Here is a 24,478-nt window from a genome sequence, read left to right on the forward strand (position 1 = left end):
CTTGGTATCAGATTGACATAGTTAGCAAACATTCTTCTCTCTTGACTCAGAAGATTATGAATTGAAATCCCAGTTCGGTAGTTCATTGAATACATCCGGTTTCCTTTTGTTATTATTAATTCTTCTTCCACCAACCTTACAGGCAGTGCATTCCAACTCATGATAACTTGCTGCATTTAAAAAAAACTTGTCCTTTTCCCTTTTGGTTCTTGTGCTAGTTACCTTAAGTCATCATTCACTGGTTACTTACTCACCCATCAGTGGAAATCATTTCTCCTTATTACTCAATAAAAATCTTATACCACTTTGATCACTTGTATGAAATCTCCTTTTTACCATCTCCATTCTGGGAAAATAATCCCATCATCTCCAGTCTCTCCATAGAACTGAATCCCTAGTATCATTCTGGTAGATCACCACTATTTATTTCTTGTGGACAGAATTGGATGCCATTTTCTAGAGGAGGTCCAACTGGTGATTTATAAAAGTTTAACATAACTCCTAATTGTCATATTCCATGCCACTACTTAAGCACCCCAAATACATTTTAAATAGCTTTTTCAATTTCTACAGCTACTTTCAAAGCTTTATGTATTTAGAACATAGAAAACCTACAGCACAATTCAAGCCCTTTGGCCCACAAAGCTGTGCCGAAATATTTAACGTCCAAATCTCTGAGCTTCTAAGATGCTTTAAATTTCCATCATTTAATTTACATTGCTCTGAGTACATAATATTTTATGTTACAACAGTACCTTACTAATGGAATGCTACATTTTTGGAGAGAAGTTTCAGCTGAACCATTAAGCAAGTTGTTATTTGTCCTCATGGTTCAGGTTAATTTGGTAAACTCAGTGCCATTGCTTAAAGAAGAACGAGGTGTCCTCTTAGCATCCTTCCTATCATTAATTCTTCAGCTGATACCTAAAGCAGATTAATTAAACATTTATCTCCTTTGCATGTTGTATTATTTTTGCTTTGCACATATAATGCTGGATTTATGCACATTGCAGAGACTGCAATAAATAATTAATTTAGTTTGCAATGTTTTGGAAGATCTAATAATGGGCTATATTAATTCATGGATGTTTGTGGACATTCATAGTTCCTCATAATATTTTCTCTTTTTTTTTTGCCAAATTGTCAGAGTGGTGCTGTTGTGACGAAAGTTTTGATCCAATTTTACTAAATAACCAAATCCATAGAAGAAATCTCATTTATCTTCAATGCTGTATATAGTACACTGTGTTGCATGTGTACACAATTAAATTCTGGTGGGTGCGCAGAGAAAGGGAGTTTAAGTGAGTCCATCTGTTGACCACAACTGTTCGCCCATTACAGTAAAGTTGCGATTGCTTCAATTAATGAGTTCCTTAAACACAGTGGAATGCTAGGTTAGGAGTTGGAAGTATAATCTTAGGAATGATTCATAATGTTTTTTAGTGCTTGAGGTAGTGCAAAATAAATGTAACATGTAAGTAAATATCAAGTGTGAAATCAAATTGATCAAAGTTTCTGTGTGTCACTTCCTATTGAAGCACATGGAATGAGGGAAGGCGGCTGCAGAGGACGTTGGAGGTCTAAACTTCAACCATGATCTGCTGTTTGTTTGCTGCTGTTCTGTGTTTTGTAATGATTTAATCCAAATCGTTTCCTTTTAGAAATCTCGGTGGTACACACAGACAACCAGGACTTTGCAGAGAAACATTTCAATGCCTTTTAAATTGATTCTACATTAAATACGGAAGTGACTTGAATGCATTATCTGTTTCATGTAATGCAGAATGAAAATCTGGTATTTATTTTAGACTTTCCCAGATGTTTCTAACCTATTATAAACAAAAAGAATAACTGATCTCAATCAAAGCAGACTTCTTGTAGTCTTTCCACGCACTCCCTCATATTCAGATCTCTACCCTCTTTGATGGCATGTTCATTGAAATGTGGGATGATGATTTTTTAAAAAAAACTATCAAATAGATTCTACATTAATGATAAATGCCGCTGCAGATATAGACAAACGTGCATTTTTGCTTATTATTTGTATTATGCACTGCATAATGAATTAAATTTTTTTTTAGAGTTTTCTTCTTGCATCTGTTTTTAATTTTGTTTTTCTTTCTTTTATTTTTGTTTTGATGTATTTCTTCCCTGCCTCTTTGCTTTTCCCCTCTCTCAGCTAATCTCCATTGCTAAAACACTTGCTTCAGTCAGAGATTTTTTTGCTTGATACTAACAAAGGTATTGTAAGTGAAATGTTAAAATTTTAAAGGTGAGGGCAGGAACAGATACACCTAAGGTTGTGAACGTGTAAATCTTTGAAGTGGCAGGACAAGGTAAGACTTGTTAGGAAGGCATAGGGGCCTTTCGCTTTATAAAAATGGCCAAAAAGTACAAAAACAAGGAAGTTATGCTGAACTTTTGCAGATTCTTATACTGTGAATGGAAGGGCACTAGGGAGTGTAATGGGGTAGATGGACCTAGGAGTCTTAAGTGCATAGTTCATTGAAAGCAGCATCACAGGTGGACAGGGTGGTGAAAAAGGCATTTAACGCACTGGCCTTCATCAGTCAGGGTATTGTGTAAAGGAGTTTTGACATTATGTTGCAGTTGTATAAGTCATTGGTGAGGCCACACTTGGAGCACTGTGTACAGTTTTGGTCACCCTGTTATCGGAAAGATGTGGTTAAGCTGGAAAGAGTGCAGAGAAGATTCATGAGGATGTTGCCAGGTCTAGGGGGCCTGAGTTATAGGGAGAGGTTCATTAGGCTGGGTCTTGATTCCTTGGAACGTAGGAGAATGAGTGGAGACCTTATAGAAGTTTTTAAAATTATGAGATGCATAGATAAGGTGGATGGTAACAGTCTTTTTTCCAGGGTAGGGGAGTCCAAAACTAGGTTTAAGGTGAGAGGGGAAAGATTTAAGAGGGATCTGATGGGTGGTGAGTATATGGAATGAGTTGCCAGAGGGAGTGGTTGAGGCAGGTACAATGGTATCTTTTAAGAAGCACTTGGATAGGTACATGGAGAGGCGAGGCTTGGAGGGATATGGGTTGAATGCAGGAAATTAGGACTAGCTGGGTGGGCACTGTGGTTGGCATGGACTGGTTGGGGTATGCTGTATTGCTCTATGACTATAACTGGTTTGGTTTTTGCTGGTGAATTCCCTTCTGGACACCAACTTCAGGGATTTCGAGGCCTTGGAGAGGACACAGGTGATTCACAAGAAGGAGTGAAAACAGTTGTGTGAAGAGACTAAAGACACTGGTATTATTCTCAGAGCAGAAAATAATAGGAGATTTAATAGGGTTTTGATATGTTAAATAAAAATAAACTTACCATTGGTATTGGGTTGATAACAGAAGAGTGATAAGGAGAATTTTTTCATGACATTTTGTGATCTGGAATGCATTGTTAGGAACGTGATGGATTAAATTGAGTAGTAACTTGCAAGAGTAGAAGGCTTAAGTACTTTAAATAAAGAATTTACAAGGCTATGGGGAAAGAACATGAGAGTGAAATGCTCTTTGGATTGCGCTTTCAAAAGCTGGCAGAAGCTCAGTGGACTGAATGGTCTCCCACTGTGGTATATGATTCCATGAGTTTCACTCCAAGTTTTTGGGTGAATAGTTTATTTAACTTGCTAGTTGCCAAACAACCAGAATCTCCCATGGTCACTAGAGCTGATCTGAATTAAGGAGGGATCTTGATTAAACTGACCTCATTCACTGATATTTAAAGATTTCAAAATTTGTAAAATATTGCTTTCTTGGAAAATCTGTTTACAGATTAGCAAAAGTGCTACCACCACACATGGCCTCCTTTCATTATTTTGTAATGGCTATGACCAGTTATGCAACCATCCGTAATATGTTTTGTTTTTACACATTAGTAGAAAGCGAATGCTCCTCTGAGCTCCTCCTTAACTATGTAAAATGTGGGCAAGCAAGATAGTTTTCATTTGTGGGACTTCATTGGGTTTTGTGATGTCTTGATGCCAATGTTGACTCAGTTATTGTGCTTTCAGCTTGGAATCAAGTAAAGGTATTCTTCCACTCCACAGACTTGAGCATATACTTTAAGATGGCACTTGTACAAAACTGAGGAAGACCTCACAAAGAATTGATCTTGGTAATAACTGCTTTTTGTGGGAGACCTTCAAGCTCCAAGTTGGCAAGCATGGCAATGTGCCATGCCATATTGGTGAGAGCATAGTGTAGGTCAGCTGAAAGTGTGCAGAGCAGACTTGATGTCAAGCAGGAAACACTGCTGATTTGATGCAGGTGCTGCCATTTTGTTGCTACATGCCCCGGCTAATCTTCCATGACTGATTGCATGTCTATCAGTGGGAAGGCACCACTTCCCAGTGTTGTTTGCAGGAATCCTGCACTTAATACCAGTTGCTGGTTGATTTCTTCTGGCTGTTGCCGTGATTTTAGAAGTGGTTAATATTTTCCTGTAGTGCTTTCTGTTACAAATTTATATGGGGTTGCTGAAATGCTTTTTGCTGAGTTTCTAACTAAGCTAGTTGCTACTAGTCATAGTGTATTCATATGCATTTCCCTTGGAATACACCATAACTGAGAAAATGGGCAGAGGGCATGCAGAACTGGAAAAGTTGGAGAATATGGAGGGGAAGAAGCCATAGAAGCCCATAACAGCCCTGGTTGTTCAAGGTGCAGTTCTCCCATCTGAAGATCTGTGAGATGCTGTGTGCCAGATAAGTTTGTTTCCATAGAACCATAGAACAGTACAGCACAATACAGGCCCTTCGGCCCACCATGTTGTGCCGACCTTTAAACCTCGCTTAAGACTATCTAACCCCTTCCTCCCACATATCCCCCTATTTTAAATTCTTCCATATGCTTATCTAACAATCTCTTGAACTTGACCAGAGTACCTGCCTCCACCACTACCCCAGGCAGCGCATTCCATGCACCTACCACTCGCTGGGTGAAAAACCTCCCTCTGATATCTCCCTTGAACCTCCCACCCATTACTTTAAAGCCATGCCCTCTTGTATTGAGCATTGGTGCCCTGGGAAAGAGGCGCTGGCTGTCTACTCTATCTATTCCTCTTACTATGTTGTACACCTCTATCATGTCTCCCCTCATCCTCCTCCTCTCCAAAGAGTAAAGCTCCTCATAATGCATACTCTCTAAACCAGGCAGCATCCTGGTAAATCTCCTCTGCACCCTTTCCAATGCTTCCACATCCTTTCTATAATGAGGCGACCAGAACTGGACACAAGTGTGGTCTAACCAGAGTTTTGTAGAGCTGCATCATTACCTCACCAGCTCTTAAACTCGATCCCCCGACTTATGAAAGCTAACATCCCATAAGCTTTCTTAACTACCCTATCCACCTGAGAGGCAACTTTCAGTGATCTGTGGATATGAACCCCTAGATCCCTCTGCTCCTCCACACTACCCAGAATCCTGCCATTAACCTTGTACTCCGCCTTGGAGTTTGTCCTTCCAAAGTGTACCACCTCGCACTTCTCTGTTATGAACTCCATCTGCCACTTGTCAGCCTAGCTCTGCATCCTGTCAGTATCCCTCTACAATCTCCTACAGTCCTCCACACTATCCACAACACCTTCGACCTTTGTGTCGTCTGCAAACTTGCCAACCCACCCTTCTACCCCCTCATCCAAGTCATTAATAAATATCATGAAAAGTAGAGGTCCCAGAACTGACCCTTGTGGGACACCACTAGTCACAGCCCTCCAATCTGAATGCATCCCCTCCACCACAACCCTCTGCTTTCTACAGGCAAGCCAATTCTGAATCCACATGGCCAAGCTTCCCTGGATCCCATGACCTCTGACCTTCTGAATAAGCCTACCATGTGGAACCTTGTCAAATGCCTTACTAAGATCCATGTAGGCCACATCTACTGCACTACCCTCATCAATCTTCCTGGTCACCTTCTCAAAGAATCCTATTAGGCTTGTGAGACATGATCTTCCCTTCACAAATCCATGCTGGCTGTCCCTAATCAGTCCATGATTCTCTAAATGTTCGTAGATCCTATTTCTAAGAATCCTTTCCAACAGCTTGCCCACCACAGACATAAGGCTCACTGGTCTGTAATTCCCTGGACTATCCCTACTACCGTTTTTGAATAAGGGGACAACATTTGCCACCTTCCAATCCCCTGGCACCATTCCTGTGGACAACGCAGACTCAAAGATCCTAGCCAACAGTTCAGCAATCTCCTCCCTCACCTCGCGGGGCAGTCTGGGGAATATCCCGTCAGGCCCCAGAGACTTATCTGTCCTAATATTTTCTAACAGCTCCAACACATCATCTCTCTTGATATCTACATGCTCCAGAACATTAACCTTACCAACTCTGTGTCATCAAGGCCCCTCTCCTTGGTGAATACTGAGAAGAAGTATTCATTGAGAACCTCACCCACTTCCACAACTTCCAGGCACATCCTCCCCCACTTTGTCTCTAATCAGTCCTACCTTTACTCTCATTAAGGATATCCTGAAATCTGCCAGCCACCAGCTGCAGTTGCAGTTGCAACTGCAACCTTGGAGCAGGGCAAGGACCTTTTTCTTCTTCGAGTCATAGAATCATACTGCATAGAAACAGGCCTTTCAGCCCACTGATTCCACATTGACCATCAACCACCTGTTTACTCTAGTCCTACACCAATCCCATTTTATTCTCCTAACAGTCCTAATTTACAGCAGCCAATTAGCCTACCAACCTGCATGTCTTTGGGATGTACGAGGAGACTGAAGCACCCAGGGAAAACCATGTAGTCACAGTGAAAATGTCACAGAGAGAATAGTTAGTTGTTGACCCAAGGAAGCAGACGGTGTGGTGGGGGGATGGGTGGTGAATGTAACCCTGTCCTCATCAATGGAGTTGCTGTAGAGATGGGGGGATGGTTAACAGCTTCATGTTCCTTGGCATCAATATCAACAGCAAGCTTACCTTCACACTGATGAGGTGATTAAGAAAGTACATTAGCATTTTTACCTTCTTAGGTAGACCTCCCAATGGTCAGCGGGATTTAGAGGAACAAATTTGTGGAGAGATAGCAGACAGTCGCAAGAAAAATAAGGTTGTGATGGTAGGTGATTTTAACTTTCCACATATTGACGGGGACTCCTATACTGTAAAGGGATTGTATGGGATAGAGTTTGTCAAGTGTGTTCAGGAAAGTTTCCTTAATCAATATGTAGCGGTCTCAACTAGAGAGAGCGCGATACTGGATCTCCTCTTAGGGAATGAGACAGGACAGGTGACAGAAGTGTGTGTAGGGGAACACTTTGAATCTAGTGATCATAATTCCATTAGTTTTTAGAAAATTATGGAGAAGGATAGGACTGGTGGAGATCCTAAATTGGAGTAAGGCCAATTTTGTTGGCATCAGAAGGGATCTAGCAGGCATGGATTGGGATAGGCTATCTTCCAGCAAAGATAAGTGGGAGGCTTTCAAAAGTGAAATGTTGAGAGTACAAAATCTGTATGTTCCTGTTAGAATAAAAGGCAAGGCTAACAGGTTTAGGGAACTTTGGTTATCAAGGGATATTGAGGCCCTAGTTAAGAAAAAGGAGGCACATATCGGGTATAGGCAGTTAGGATCAACTGAGGCACTTGAGGAGTACAAGAAATGCAAGAGAACAAGAGAGAAATCAGGATGGCAAAAAGAGGACATGAGGTTGCTCTGGCAGACAAGGTGAAAGAGAATCACAAGATCACAAGATCACAAGATCACAAGATAAGGGAGCAGAAGCAGGCCATTCGGCCCATCGAGTCTGCTCCAAGGAAAAGGGAAAAAGAAATGGGGTGGGAAAAAAAGAGGCTTTCTATAGCTATATTAAGAGCAAAAGGGTAGCAAGGAACAAAATTGGTCCTCTTGAAGATCAGCGTGGTCATCTATGCATGGAGCCGAAAGAAATGGGGGAGATCTTAAATGAATCTATTGCATCCATATTTACTCTGAAGACAAACACAGAGACTTAAAAACTGAGGCAAAAGAGTAGTGAGGTCATGGACTATATCTGGATTACAGAAGAGGGGTGCTGGCTGTCTTGAGGCGAATGAAGGTGGATAAATCCCCAGTGCCTGAGAAGGTCTCCCCTCGGACCTTGTGGGAGGCAGTGCAGGAATTGCAGGGACCCTGGCAAAGATATTGAAACATCCTTAGCCTACGGGTGAGGTACTGGAGGATAGCCGATGTTGTTCAAGAAAGGCTCTAAGAATAAGCCGGGAAATTATAGGCCGGTGAGCCTGACATCAGTCGTGGGTAAATTATTGGAAGGTATTCTAAGGGACAGGATATATAAGTATTTGGGTAGACAGAACCTGATTATGGATAGTCAACATGGCTTTGTGCATGGTAGGTCATGTCTAACCAATCTTATAAGTTTTTCCAGGAGGTTACCAAGAAGGTCGATGAGGGAAAGGCAGTGGGCGTTATCTACATAGACTTCAGCAAGGCCTTTGACAAAGTCCCACATGGGAGGCTGGTCCAGAAGGTTAAGTTGCTTGGCATTCAGGATAAAGTAGCCAATTGGATTCAACATTGGCTTAGCGGGAGAAGCCAGAGAGTGGTAGTAGATGGTTGTCTCTCTGACTGGAGGCTTGTGTCTAGTGGTGTGCTACAGGGATCGGTTGTTGATATTCATATATATTAATGATTTAGATGGTAATGTGGTAACCTGGATCAGCAAATTTGTGGATGACACCAAGACTGGGGGTGTAATGGACAGCGAGGAAGACCATCAAAGCTTGCTGCATGATCTTGACCAGCTAGGAAAATGGCCTAGCTGGAAAATGGAATAATGCAGACAAATGTGAGTTAAGATTTTAAAACTTTATTTATACAGCATGGTAACAGGCCCTTCCGGCCCAATGAGCCCACACGGCCCAAATACACCCATGTTAACCTACTAACCCTTATGTCTTTGGAATTTGGGAGGAAACCAGAGCACCTGGAGGAAACCCATGCAATCATGGGGAGAATGTACAAACTCTTTACAGACAGCGGTGGGAATTGAACCCCGATCGCTGGTGCTGCAATAGCATTATGCTAATCGCTATGCTACTGTACCGCCCAGTTGTTGCACTTTGGGAGGACAAACCAGGGTAAGACACAGTGAATGGTAGGGGTCTGAGATGTGTGGTAGAACAAAGGGATGTGGGAATACAGATCCATAGTTCCTTAAAAGTGGTGTCACAGGAAGGTAGGGTTGTAAAGAGACCTTTTGGCAATTGGCCTTCATAAATCAGGGCATTGAGTACAGAAGTTGGGATGTTATGTTGAAGTTGTACAAGACTTTGGTGAGGTCGAATTTAGAGTATTGTGTGCACCTATCTGAGTATTTTGGTCACTTAACCTACAGGAAAGGTATCAATAAGCTTGAAAGAATGCAAAGAAAATTTATTAGGATGTTGCTGGGACTTGAGGACCTGAGTTATAGGGAAAGGTTGAATAGATTGAACTTTATCCCCCCCCCCCCCCCCCCTCCCCGAATGCAAGAGAATGAGGAGAGATCTTATAGAGGTATACAAACTTATGAGGGGTATAGATAGGGTGAATGCATGCAGGATTTTTCCCCTAAGGTTGAGTGAGAATAGAACTGGGAGATATAGGTTGAGGATGAAAGATGAAATATATAAGGGGAATCTGAAGGGAAACTTCTTCACTCAGAGGGTGTTGCAAGTGTGGAACGAGCTGCCAGCGGAAGTGGTAGGGCGGGTTCAATTGTAGCATTTAAGAAAAGTTTGGATAGATATGTGGATGGGAGGGGTTTGGAGGGATATGGTCCAGGTAGATGGAACTAGGCAGAAGATGGAACTGGAGAGATTGGGGAAGAGGTGTTTGGCTCTCAAATAGAGAAAGCTAGTAGTAGGTACGATAGGCAGGTGATAGAGAAGGGACATGCTCAGACAGGTTTGAGATGTGTCTGTTTTAACGCAAGTATTGTGAACAAGGCGGATGAGCTTAGAGCTTGGATCAATACTTGGAGCTATGATGTGGTGGCCATTATGAAGACTTGGATGGCTCAGGGACTGGAATGGTTGCTTCAAGTGCCGGGTTTCAGATGTTTCAGAAAGGACAGGGAGGGAAGCAAAAGAGGTGGGGGAGTGGCACTGTTGATCAGAGATAGTGTCACGGCTGTGGAAAACGTGGCCGTGGTGGACGGACTGTCTACGGAGTCTGTGGGTGGAGGTTAGGAACAGGAAGGGGTCAATAACTTTACTGGATGTTTTTTAGAGGCCGCCCAATAGTAACAGGGATATTGAGGAGCAGATAAGGAAGCAGATCCTAGAAAGGTGTGAGAATAACAGAGTTGTTGTGATAGGGGATTTTAATTTCCCAAACATCAATTGGCATCTCCAGACAGTGAGGGGTTTAGATGGGGTGGAGTTTGTTAAGTGTGTTCAGGAAGGATTCTTGACACAATATGTAGATAGACCTACAAGAGGAGAGGCTGTGCTTAATTTGGTACTGGGAAATGAACCTGGTGAGGTGTCAGATCTCTCAGTGGGTGAACATTTTGGTGATAGTGATCATAATTCTATCTCCTTTGCGTTAGCACTGGAGAGAGATACGAACAGACAGACTAGAAAGGCATTTACTTGGAGTAAAGGGAATTATGAGGCTCTCAGGCAGGAAATTGGAAGATTAAATTGGGAACAGATGTTCACAGGGAAAAGTACGGAAAAAATGTGGCAAAAATTCAGGGGATATTTGTGTGGAGTTCTGCATAGGCATGTTTCAATGAGACAGGGGAGTCATGAGAGGATATAGGAACCGTGGTGGACAAAGGCTATAATAAATCTAGTCAAAAGGAAAAGAAAAGCTTACAAAAGGTACATAGAGCTAGCTAATGTTAGAGATCTGAAAGAGTATAAGGCTAATAGGAAGGAGCTTAAGAAGGAAATGAGGAGAGCCAGAAGGGGACATGAGAAGGCCTTGGTGGGCAGGATTAAGGAAAACCCCAAGGCATTCTACAAGTATGTGAAGAGCAAGAGGATAAGATGTGAAAGAATAGGGCCTATCAAGTGCAGCAGTGGGAAAGTGTGTATGGATCCAGAAGGTACTTAGTGAATACTGATGTAAAGTATTCATTACGGAAAGAGATCTGGGTGATTGTAGTGAAGACTTGCAGCAGGCTGAAAAGCTTGAGCATGTAGATATTAGGAAAGAGGAGGAGATTGTGGAGCCTCTGGCGATGATCTTTGTATCATTGATGGAGACGGGAGATGTCCCAGAAGATTGGAGGGTTGCGGATGTTATTCCCTTATTCAAGAAAGGGAGTAGAGATAGCCCAGGAAATTATAGACCAATGAGTCTTACCTCAGTGGTTGGTAAACTGATGGAGAAGTTCCTGAGAGGCAGGATTTATGAACATTTGGAGAGGTGTAATATGAGTAGGAATAGTCAACATGGCTTTGTCAAGGGCAGGTCCCGCATTACGAGCCTGATTGAATTGTTTGAGGATGTGACTAAACACATCAATGAAGGGAGAGTAGTAGTTGTAGCGTATATGGATTTCAGCAAGGCATTTGATAAGGTACCCCATGCGAGGCTTATTGAGAAAGTAAGGAGGCATGGGATCCAAGGGAACATTGCAATGTGGATCCAGAACTGGCTGGCCCACAGAAGGCAACGAGTGGTTGTTGAAGGGTTGTATTCTGCATGGAGGTTGGTGACCAGTGATGTACCTCAGGGATCTGTCCTGGGACCCTTACTCTTTGTGATTTTTATAAACGACCTGGATGAGGAAGTGGAGGGATGGGTTAGTAAGTTTGCGGATGACACAAAGGTTGGATGTGTTGTGGATAGTTTGGAGGGCTGTCAGAGGTTAGAGGGGGATATAGATAGGATGAAGAGTTGGGCTGAGAAGTGGCAGATGCAGTTCAACCCAGATAAGTGTGAAGTGGTTCATTTTGGTAGGTCAAATATGTTGGCGGAATATAGTATTAATGGTAGGACTCTTGGCAGTGTGGAGGATCAGAGGGATCTTGGGGTCTGAGTTCACAGGACACTCAAAGTAGCTGCACAGGTTGACTCTGTGGTTAAGAAGGCATATTGTGTATTGTCCTTTATCAGTCAGGGAATTGAATTTAGGAGTCGTGAGGTATTGTTGCAGCTATATAGGACCCTGGTCAGACCCCACTTGGAGTACTGTGCTCAGTTCTGGTCGCCTCACTACAGGAAGGATGTGGAAGCCATTGAAAGGGTGCAGAGGAGATTTACAAGGATGCTGCCTGGATTGCAGAGCATGCCTTATGAAAGCAGGTTGAGGGAACTCGGCCTTTTCTCCTAGGAGCGACGGAGGATGAGGGGGGACCTGATAGATGATGATAAGATGATGACAGGCATTGATCGGGTAGATTGTCAGAGGCTTTTCCCCAGGGCTGAAATGGTTGCCACAAGAGGACACAGGTTTAAGGTTCTGGGGAGTAGGTATAGAGGAGATGTCAGGGATAAGTTTTTTTTAACTCAGAGAGTGGTGAGTGCGTGGAATGGGCTGCTGGCAACGGTGGTGGGAGCAGAAACAATAGGGGTCTTTTAAGAAGCTTTTGGATAGGTACATGGAGCTGAGAAAAATAGAGGGCCTAGTAATTTCTAAGGTAGGGACATGCTCTGCACAGCTTTGTGCTGTGGGTTTTCTGTGTTCTATGTTCATGGCATGTTGCTTCAGGAAGGCTAACAGTATTGTCGAGGATGCCTGCCACCCTGGCCATTCCATTTTTTCTCTTCTACTTTCTGGGATGAGAGACAGGAGCTTGAAAGCCTGGACATCCAGACATAAGAACAGCTTCTTTCCCACTGCTATCAGACTTCTGAACCAATCACCCCTTTCCTGGTATTGTTGCCACATTTCCCTACTCTTAATTCTACCTCTCTCAATTGTTCTGTTATTGTCACTTAAGCAATTCTTTTTGCACTACTCAAATTGCACTACAATCTTTGCACCATTCAGCTGTTTTGCGCTTGTTGTTGTATTTATTGTTGTATTTATTATTACCATGTCTGCTGTTTACTCTGTAACTTCATGTGAGCAAAGAATTTCATTGCACCCTGGTGTATATGTTAATAAACTAATCTGAATTTTAATCTGAATTCTTTCATAGCTCATGACTGGGTCACAACCCACTCATACTTGAGCAGGTACTGAGACCATGCTGCACATGTTATATATGAGGTTAACATATCGCTTTCCTTGTGCTTGCAGTGCCTACATGTTTACTTGATGCACCTCATGAACTAACATGTGATCCTTCTGCACACCAATGTTTATTAGTTTCTCAGTGTTTAAAAAGTATTGTTTTTTTCTGTTCTTATACGAAATTGACAGATCTCTGATTTTCCTGCTTTAACTAAGCCTACCAACTTCTTGCCTACTGTCTTATCATGTCTGTATCCCTTTGGAGACTCTCTGCCCCCTCCTATAGGATAGTAACATAAATTGTGAATAGCTGAGGCATGACGTGGTGCTGCCCCACTGGTAATAGACTGCATAATTATAAACAATGAGTTTATTTTTACTGTTTTCTGTCCTTTAACTAATCCTCAATCAATGCTAATATGTTGGCCAAACCCATGAGACCTTAATTGATGTGACAACCCTGTAAGTCTGGAGTCACATGCAGGCAGACTAGTGCCGACAGCCAGATGGATTTTTCTGACTGTATGGTGGCTTTACAGTCACCATTCCTGAAATTATCTATCTGTTCCAAGTCATTTTACCTAAGTTTAAATTCACTAGCTGCCCTACTGGGATTTGCTTCTAAAACATTAGACCATGCTTCTGAATAACTAGATTAGTAATATAACCTGAATGCTACTGTACCCCATTGTACTGTGTCGGTAAGTAAATAAAATTGATTTAACTTACGATTTTTTGATACTTAGTGGTTGAGTCATTTAGAGAGTAACTAAACGTGGACCAAACTCTGCTGGATCTTCCGCGCTGCCCACTCGACAGACCATGGAGGGCTAATTGGGTTGACCCTCCATACCTGGGAGGTGAATAGCATTTGGTGTAGCAAGATGTACTGCAGCATCCCAACTCTGGACTATTTTGACAGCCTTTAACCCAGTCAAAGTGTATGGGGCTTTTTAACAATTTTTAAATGTTTTTGATATTCAGAGACATTTAAAACTGGTTGTTGCTGTAAATTGAAAAGACAAATTATTTTAAAATGAAAAATAATGCAATTAAATAAAACATTAAGATGCTAATAAATAATTTTAAAAAACAATGAAATAAATGTTGAAATAAATGTTAAAATAAATGACACCTTTTTAAAACCCTTATCTCTAGGCTGAGAAACTCCATTGAAATGAGTGAGATCTTTGATCCTTTGCCAGATTTCACTGGTGTAGCATTGGAGATGTGGATTTCCTGATGTAATGCTGGGGAATCTAGCAATACAAAGCTTCACCTCTGGATTTGATTTGGAATCCAGTGATACAAGATGTGCCAGCATCTGTCACTCAACACATCCTGGACTTACTTTGCGGCTGTGTAGGTCCAGGACTTATGTGGCAGCGGCTGAATGCCAGCAATTCCCTTTGGAATTGTTGGCCAAAGCCAATGTGACATTTCTCCGGATATGTTGCCTGTAGGGTATCTCTTGTGTGAATGTGCCTACCTACATGTGTGGGTTAGGGTGTATGCTAAATGAGCTCCCATATTTCCTTGATTAAAATGTTGTGGTTCTATAAGAGCATGTTTACTGCATAAATATTTGGAAATTTCCACTGACATTTAGAGCTTGTGATTGTAAGTATGTAGACACCACAGTTCCTGAGAGCTTTCAATGTTGTGAGAGTTTTTTTGTTATTATTTACTTATTTTTACAATATGTCTAATTACTGTATATTTATAGAAACTGGGATGTTTTTTGTATTATGTGAATAATTGTAACTTATTTTTGAGAAAGCAATGCTTTAAGGATGCTAATATAATTATATTTTATTTCTGGTATTAAACCTGATTATTTAAGTCTTAGCTGTCATCTTGAATTCAAGCAGAAAATAAGCAAATGCAAATAATTTTTAATACACCCCAGTCATAATCTGCAGAATTTTTGGAGGGCAGAAGTTTTTCTGGAATGGAGTTTATCTGCACAATCAACAGGCACTAATTTCTTCCTTAAATCATCCTTGTGTCCTATGAAAGGTGACTTTCTATTTATTTGAATTGTACATGTTTTCATTCCTGTTATTAGCAATTGCTGCTATTAGCAGGAATGCATCTCTTGATTTCCTGAATATATTCAGTGACTGAGCTTCCACAGCCCCCTTGGGCAGAGAATTCCAAAGATTCATTAGTCTCAAGATGAAGAATTTTTTTCTTATCTCTGTCCTGAATGGATAACTCCTTATTTATCAAGTAACCCTCCAATCAGCATAAATTTAAGGCAGGTAGGCCTAATCAGAGTTGGTAGACAATTTAACTATTCTGGCAAGCTATGCAATTTCATTGGACCAGTTTATCTATTTAAAGTGCTAATGTCTCCCATGCTAGACATATATTTGTAAAGTTCTTAAGAATTTTGCACTTTTCAAAGACGTCACCCTGTTGTTCATCTAAGCAAGAGTGTGGGCCTAGTCTGCTTAATCATTTCTCATGCACCAACCTGCTATCACAAGAATCAGTCTGGTGCACCTTTGTGGTACTCCTTCCATTGCAAGCATATCCTTCCTTGTGCAGGGAAACCAGACCTCTACACAATATTCCAGATGTGGTCTTAACAGAGCCCTATATCATCCAAATCATTGATGCAGATTGAGAAAACCTGTGACCTGGCATTGATCCCTGCGGTGTCCCACTAGTCTTGAAAATCACTTCTTTTATTCCTAATCTCTTTTTTACCTGTTAACCAGTCCTCAATGTATCCCCCAATATTGTGTACTCATTTAAATCTGATATGTCTAGCATGGGAGACATTGGCACTTTAAATAGATAAACTGGTCCAATGAAATTATACAGCTTGCCAGAATAGTTAGGGGTAGGTGAGACTAGAACTAGGGGACGTAGCCTCAAGATTCAGGAGAGTAGATTTAGGATGGAGATGAGGAGGAACTACTTTTCCCAGAGAATAGTGAATCTCAAGGTTTAGAGGGATATGGGCCAAACGAAGGCAAATGGAACTAGCTTGGATAGACATCTTGGTTGGCATGGACGAGTTGGGCCGATGGGCCTGTTTCTGTGCTGTATGACTATGACTCTGGAATTCTCTGCCCAGGGAAGCAGTGGAGGCTACCTCATTAAATATATTTAAGACACAGTTAGATAGATTTTTGCATGGTAGGGAAATTAAAGGTTATGGGGAAAAGGCAGGTAGGTGGAGCTGAGTCCAAGGCCAGATCAGCCATGATCATATGAACGGTGGAGCAGGCTCGATGGGCCAGACTCCTGCTCCTATTTCTTGTGTTCTTAAGTTGTCTACTGACTCTTATTAGGACTACCTGCCTTAAATTGATGCTGATTTGAGGGCTATCTGGAGTCAGCTGAAGTGAATCCCATCTCCTTGATGTTTGTTCACTAGTTTCTTCCAGTTATTTTGATCCTTTGTATTACATTATTGATTTTTTTTCTGTTTGACAATGTGTATGCTGCAGGGATGTGCAGGGAATATGGAGCATATGGATGCATAATCCTTCTGGTTTTCCCAAATCCAGATGTTTAATCTACAAGGTGGACAACTTTACAGACAAACTGAACAAATCTTAAAGGAACATTTTAATGCCAAAACAGTGCACATCAGCTGTTTCTTTCAGCAGAAATATTAATCCATCATTAATCCTTTAACACCCCAATGGACACGTTTTTTCGATGTTTTTGTGCCTGGGGAGTAATTATAGTCGCAGCTAGGTTCTTTGCTGGTTTTTTTATGGAAATAAGGCAACAGGCATTGGAGGCTTTTCAGGCACTAATTGTTTAAAGCTGTTTGTTTGCAAGGTTAATGTCCCTCCTAGGTAAAATATTTTTCATGCTGCAGCTGACTCTACAGCTCTAAAATGCTTGCAGTGTTTCCATTTTCTCTTTCATACTTAGTCAACCCACCCCCAGCTAATTTATCTTTCCATTGCATGTTGCCATTTGATCTCTCTGTATTTTGTTTTTGCTTTCCTTTTTTTGGTGTGGACCACAGAAAAGAATGCCCTGTTTTCATTTTTTTTGATTTTGGAAATATTTATAGCATGACTTGATTACAGACTTAGAGTTGTAGTTCCATTAACACACTTCCTGCCCCTAAACTGCATCTTCTTGTGACTAATGGATGAGAGTGGGTGGGTGGCAGATTGAGGGAGAGAGAGAACTGGCAGACACTGAAGCGATGACATGTGTGTTGATGAAAGTCCTTCTTTGTTCTGATTTATTTTTCTCTCTGCTTTTATTCACAGGTCTTCACAAAATTGATAATTTTGCTGAGAAAAGGCCACTTCTTGGTGTGTGCAAAAGCACAGGATCAGCAGGGTGAGAGGAAACATGTTTGTCAAAAATGTAAACCAGATGCGGCATAGTGGGGGTGGGGGTGGGAGTGTGGAAAGAATTTGCCTTCTCCAGCAGCAGCATTTGCACATTGGAGAATAAAATATACATGACACCAATGTAGATTGCGAGTGAGGGCAGCAGTGCTGAACCATCAGCCCTCGTGGTTGGTAAGACATGCCAGTGCCTGTCATTCGATGCTGCATTCTGGAATTCATACAAACAAGTATTTAACAATTATTGTAAGTGAAGTAAAAGCCAGGGTTTCATTTTATTTTGTACTTTTTTCCAGCTACTTCTGCTGAATAGCAACTTATTTAGAAATTATAATTATCTTGTGTTATTTCACGAATGACGAAGAAGAGACGTGATGCTGAGAAAGGCACTGCAGATGCTTGTTGGAATTAAAAACACATAAAAACTAGGCTATCTAGCCATTCAATAAGAGCATGATGTACCCTTGACCTCAACCACCATATCTCCATAGCTTTTGAATCCTTTGATGTGCACTTAAGACTTAGTGACTAAGCATTGGTGTTGAGAATTTCAAAGATTTGCAACCCTCTGAATAAATAATTTTGCATCATCTTAATTTTAAATAGCTGTCACCATTATCCTGAAACCATGGATTTATTTTTGTTTAATTATTCACCTGAGTAGATAAATCACAAGGCCTGGTTAAAATATGTTTTGGGTTGTAAAAAGAAGCAAGAATGGACCTGATCATTATTTTCGTTTCCTTGTTGGCTGCTGGTGGGTGCCAAATACTGGAGATTTACTAAAAAAGTATCATTGTTTAAAATAGAAGAAAGGAATAGATAAATGGACAAGGTTAGTCAGCCAGACATAACTGGTGGGCAAAGTATTGGGGGAAAAAATCAAACGCACAGGTTAAATCAGCATTCAAAATCAGAAAATTTGTTAAGGGGAGGTTGTGTCTGATACCTTGAATGAAATCAAATTTCTGTAGTAAATTTGATTGAATATATGCTTTTCTTAATCAATTGAGGAACCAACTATGAAAAAGTCTATTTTCGATCTCAGTAGTGCAGTGGGAAAGGATTGATTGATGAGCTTGTTGCCATGGGGTTCTTTGGGGAAGAATGACTGTAATATGATAGAATTGCACATTGGGTTTGAAAGTGTTGTGGTTCAACGCAAAACAAGGGCCTTAAACAAAAGAAACTATGAAAGTAAAGGAGGCGAGCTGGCAGTGATTGACTGGAGGACCACAGTGCCTATCCATCAAGTAGAGTCATACAACATGAAACAGGCCCTTTGGCCCAACTGGTCCATGCTGACGAAGATGCCCATCCATGTTAGTCCCATTTGCCTGCATTTGGCCCCATAAATTGCAAAACAAAGATTTTTCCTTAGGACACAAAAACCCAAAAGTAAAAGTAACAAGAGAAATTAATTATAGTATTAAATCCAAGGAAGTTGCCAGAAAGAGCAGGAGGCCTGAGAATTGGAAGCCTTTTAAGATTCAGCATAGGAGTCTTAAGGAATTGATAAAGCAAGGCAAGATAGAATATGGGAGTAAATTGGTAAACTGTAAGAGCTTTTTTTGGTATGTAAAATGGAAAAGACTAGGAAGAGAAAATGTGGGTCCCTTACAGACAGATGGGAGATTTTATATTGGGGAATAAGGAAAATGCAGAGGAATTAAACAATTGCATTTGCATATGTCTTTCCTGAAGAAGACACACAAAACATACTGGTTATATTAGGGAATCAAGGGGCCAGAGAGCATGATGAGCTGAAGGAAGTATTATTCAGAAAATAATACCAGAGAAATTGATTAGCTTGAAAGCTGCTAAGTACCAAATTATGGTTATGTACATCCCAGAGGTTTGAAGAAGGTGGATTTAGAGATGGTGACCCAAGTGTGATCCCTTACAGGCAGAGATGGGAAATAAGGAAATAGCAGACACTTGCTTTGCATCTGTCTTCATGGAAGCTTCATGTATTTGAGGAACAGACACTTGTATAGGGCTTTGGTGAGACTGTACCTGAAGAACTGTGCAGAGTTTTGACCTCCTATCCAAATAAAGGATGTAATTGCCATAGAGGGAGCACTGCAAAGATTCACTAGACTGATTCCAGGGATGGTGGGTTTGCTGTGTGAGGAGAAATTGAGTAGATGGACTGCATTCTCTGGAGTTTAGAAAAATGAAGAGATCTCATCAAAACTTGCAGAATTCTTGAAGGGTTTATTAGGCTGGATGTAGGGATGATGTATCTTCTTATTGCGGAGTCTAGGAGTAGGGACCACAGTTTGAGAATAAAGGATAGACTGTTAAGAATTGAGATGAGTTAAAATATTGTCACTCAGAGGGTGGTGAACCTTTTGATTTCTCTTACCCTGAGGGGTATGGAGACTCCATTATTGTGTTCATTCAAAACTCCCTGCCCCATAGTGCTGTGGGTGTACCTTCACTAGGAGGATTGCATCAGTTCAAGAAGAGGGTTCACCACCACCTTCTGTGAAGCAAGTAGGGATGGACAATAAGTGCTGGTCTTGCCAGTGACATCCAGTTCTCAAAAATGAATTTAAAAAAAAGAAAATTTTACCTTTTATTATTTCAAAATCTTATATATTATAGTTATCCTATTTTCAAAGATCATTAAATATTTTCACTCCTGCTGCGATCAATAAATTTAGCAGATTAGAAATAAAACCCGGGACTATTCTGGCTTGTATGGCTGAGTTATTCATTAAATAAACAATGTTCCAAATTTGGAGACCATAAAATTATATTTCTAGGCACTGGAAGAACTGTAAAACTGCATGGCTGGATTTCCATGTCTGCCTCAGATGATCACCCTCCATTTCCAGTTCTACATTAGCTTAATTGTCATCCTGGATTTAAGATGGTGCCAGTCAGGTCTCACTTCCACCCTACTTGAAATAACAATAAAAAATGCTGGAAACATTCAGCAGGTCAGGCAGCATCCATGGAGAAAGAAACAGAGAGGCAGGATTAATGTTTTACATCAATAACCTTTCAGCAGAACACTTGTTGTTACAGCTTGTTCAAGGAGGGTATGACAAGGTTAGTGCATTGGGAATCTGACCTTGTACTTGTGTGCTGGTGCTATGCTTTGCTGGTGCAAATGCTAGATTTATACGCAGTGCAGATACCATGCTTAAATCCTGAATTCCACAGTATGATTTCACTCATTTTAGCACAGCAGTTTCTTAAATATGTTGTAGTAGTGTACAAAGTAATGCTGAACTTTGATTAATCTTAATTGTGGTTTCTTTTTTGGCAATATTGTTGCATAAACCATCAGTTTTGCCACATTTTGGAATAATAAGCAGTGCTGACAAATTAAATACATTGGGAAAAATTCTATTGTACTGAGTCCTATGCACAATTAATGGTGCTGAAACCACACACAGAAAAATACATACGTTTTGAGAGCTGAGTATTTTTTCTCAGCATCAAGGTACTTGACCAAGTACAGATGAAAAGGAGTTCTAGCAGAATTGGGATCAAAGGAAGACCCTTCTGTGGCTGGAGGAATACCAGGCATACAAAATCATGGTTATGATTGTCAGAGAACATTTATAGCATCCTCAGGACATAACTGCTGGAGTACTTGAGGATAAGTACTCAGAGAGTGGTGAGTGTGTGGAATGGGCTACTGGCAATGGTGGTGGAGGTGGATACGACAGGGTCTTTTAAGAGACTGTTGGATAGGTACATGGAGATCAGAAAAATAGAGGGTTATGGGTAAGCCTAGTAATTTCTAGGGTAGGGACATGTTCGGCACAGCTTTGTGGGCCGAAGGGCCTGAATTGTGTTGTAGGTTTTTCAATGTTTCTATGTTTCTATAATTCCTTGTAATTTTAGGAGTAATGCTTTCTTGACAATTCTATAGTGTTCATTCATAACTTTGTGGGTAACGAAGTAGACCATGTCAATTTAGAGTAAGTAATCTTGGCCAATATTTATCCCTTAGCCACTATTACTAAAACTGGCTAAGAATGGCTAATCACTTATTTCGTTGCTGTTTGTGAGACCTTGCTGGGAGTTAATTGCTTGCCCCATCTCCTATATTATAAAGATGTCTACATTGGTTGAAAGTGCTTTGGAACATTCTGAAGTCATTAAATGTGCTATAGAAATGTTTTTTAAATTACTTTTAAATGTGTACTTTGAGCTAATAAATGAAAGGTAATATTTGCAGAAATAAATGTTAGGCAGTGACCATTTTCCATCTGAAAAGTGACTATAGGGCTGAGACAGGGTGGTTGCAGCAGCAACTGTGTACAGAGCTTAGTATTGTCAATGAAAAAGTTTCAACATCTGCTCGTCCATCCCCTTTCATTACTGGCTTTATGTGACTGCATTTTGTAATATCTTTCAAATACACAGCAAATTTGCTTAAGATTTCCAGCCACACAAGCTCTGGTCTGGGAAGAACATGAGCAGAATCTCAAACAAAAACACTGGTGTTTCCTTATAGAGTTATATAATTTCAGTTTGGACATGGACCACTATTTGCTTCATTATCATTGGTTCAAAGTCCTGGAATGCACTTCCCATTCCATTATCATCAATACAAATGCTGCAACAGTACAGAATGTCTACCGACGCCTTCCAAGGTGAAAAAATGTTCTGTTGCCAACATACTGCAACATTGTAATGCAACGTTGAAAGTTAGAGGCAATAGAGGTGACCCTCGTGTTATGGGGGTTGGGAGGGGGAGAATGATTAGGTTCCTAGAAAATGCTCCATATTGCGATTTTCTGTGATGCAAGGTCGTGTCATCTGCGCATGCATCAAGAGTTGAAAAAAACTTTGTGTTTATTTATTTACATTTTTTCACATCAAATCTGTGAGAGTAAATTTTATTCCATTTCTCAAAGTCTTAGGTAGTACATTGTGGATTCCGTAAAGGTGAATTTCTGTAACCCAAACGGCCGTAATGCAGGAGTTGCCTGTATAGGAGACTATTCAAAGTTGACATTCCTCGACAATGTTCACAAGAGCATGCCCAGTACAATCAACTAAAGTTATTTATCTTCTTCTGTTATTTGCAACATTATATGGTCTGTGAAGATAATTGATAAAGTGGGATTGATAGGTTTGTTCTGAGAGCTGGCATAGACTCAGTGGGCTGAATGGCTTCCTTCTGTGTCAGAAGAAGAATGAATTTAGCACTAGTGGAGAAAAAAGCTGTCCAAAAGGATTGTGTCACAAGTTTTGCTTTTTAAGTGTCTTTTCCAAATCTTTAATGCTTTTGTTTGCTGTTTTTAAAATCTACTTCATCTGCAGAACTCCATCCCTAAAGGCATGGCAAATATCTCCTGTGTTTCCCATAGGATCACAGCTTTTAAAAATTCTGACAGTATTTTCATGGAAGTCGAAGAAGCTAAACATGTCAAAGAAGCCAGTGTGATCACACTAAGAGTCGTGATCTATTTAGGTCTCCAAGACCAGAGGATATAGGTCTAAGGTGAGGAGTAAGAGATTTACAGGTGATCTGAGGAAACATTTTTCAGAGGATGGTTGCAATCTTGAATGCACTGCTTGAGATGGTGGTGGAGGCAGGTGCTCTCACAACATTTAAGAAGCACTTGAATCTCTAAGACATAGTAGACTACGGACCAAGGGCTGGTAAATGGAATTTGCATAGATACGTACGATGGTAGGCAGGGACATGGTGGGCTGAAGGGCCTGTTTCTGTGCTACATGACTCTGGCATGAATAACAAATCAGTGCCCATCGCTCTTAGAATACAATGCAAAAGTATGTAGATCCTCCTGAAGTTTTAGGGTACAGTTCAGCCTTGTTGCAGTTGTCCTCGTCAGTAACCATTTTACTGCAAAACAAAAATAAGCACGTCATTTAAAATAACAGACATGAACTTTAAGGGTCTGGTTGATGGAAGGAGTCAGATGTGATTGCATGGCTTCTAGCAGTATAGATCCTAATTCCTTGCTTGGATACAGCCAGAGGTGTTGGTCTTGGTGTGAATATCATTATAAGAAAAGATAAGATATCTTTATTAGTCACACGTACATCGAAACACCAGCTTGCCTTCATATAGATTCGGAGATGTGGTCATTTGGGATACTATTAACTTCGAGTATTCTTCCTATGTTGGGACAGTAAACTCTTCCATAATTGGGCTTGTTGGAATTTTCTGGAAATGTCAAAAACAGCCCTTGTAGTTTGCAGTATAATGTTTGCATTTACTGGGGTGAGATCCAATGATTTGCCACTTTTAGAAGAAAGTACAGTTGTGTGGTGGTGAGTTTGAGCACAATGGTGTTTAAGCTGATGCAGAAAGTTGATGCTTAAGATGAATCACTATGCTTTGATGACTAATTCCACAGTTCAAAATTCTAAATAAATTCTTTAGATGTGCCAACTTTTATGGTCAGGGTGAAATACTGTACTGGATGATTCCATTCATTCAGTGAATAACGTGAGAAGCATTGCTAAGGATGTTGAAAAAATGTATAAAAATAAGGGAATGATTACAGTGCAGATGGCTTCTAGAATGTGAATAGGAATGTTCTTTTGAAGGTCAAGAACTGACTTCTAAAGTTTTCACTGCGTAGTCAATGGCTGCTGATTTCTCCCTGCATCAGTTTACTTCATGAAGCCTCTCAGTGAACACCGGCGCAGAGCAGAACAGCATTTAGATATTACGTAATATATTTGAAGCTGCTATTTTTTTCATTTTAATGTATATTCACCCTGTTGAGAATTGAATTTTCAAATAAGTTTACTTTAAGGGGTTAGGAAGATAATTCTTCCTCAGTTAGTCAGGATCATTTGGACTGGGCAGTGGGCCGATCACATCTGTCATTTTACCACAAGTTGGTTGGATGTTGAGTCAGAGCAAATTGGTGCAGCACTGCAATTCCTTCAACCTCTCCTTATTCAAAATGGCATCATTGGCAGGATGCTGGAAGGCAGCCTGAAATTTCAGTAACAAGTTCAGTATGGCAGTCGTTAGCTGTAGAATT

The 24,478-nt window shown here is 40.7% G+C and overlaps 1 protein-coding gene across 3 annotated transcripts in view; it reads left to right on the forward strand.

The window, feature by feature from the left end:
* The window catches only part of bcas3 (BCAS3 microtubule associated cell migration factor), a 760,056-nt gene that overhangs the window by 79,034 nt on the left and 656,544 nt on the right, over window positions 1-24,478 (forward strand). For all 3 annotated transcript variants that reach the window (XR_007957928.1, XM_052035317.1, XM_052035318.1), the window contains exon 7: window positions 17,400-17,472. Coding sequence is in view for 2 of the 3 variants with exons in the window: in XM_052035317.1 (XP_051891277.1) it covers window positions 17,400-17,472 (73 nt within the window). In the remaining variant the exon portion in view is untranslated. The remainder of the gene's footprint in view (window positions 1-17,399; window positions 17,473-24,478) is intronic.

This window comes from Pristis pectinata, chromosome 21 (genome assembly GCF_009764475.1).
Source record: "Pristis pectinata isolate sPriPec2 chromosome 21, sPriPec2.1.pri, whole genome shotgun sequence".
NCBI classification, from domain to species: Eukaryota; Metazoa; Chordata; class Chondrichthyes; order Rhinopristiformes; family Pristidae; genus Pristis; species Pristis pectinata.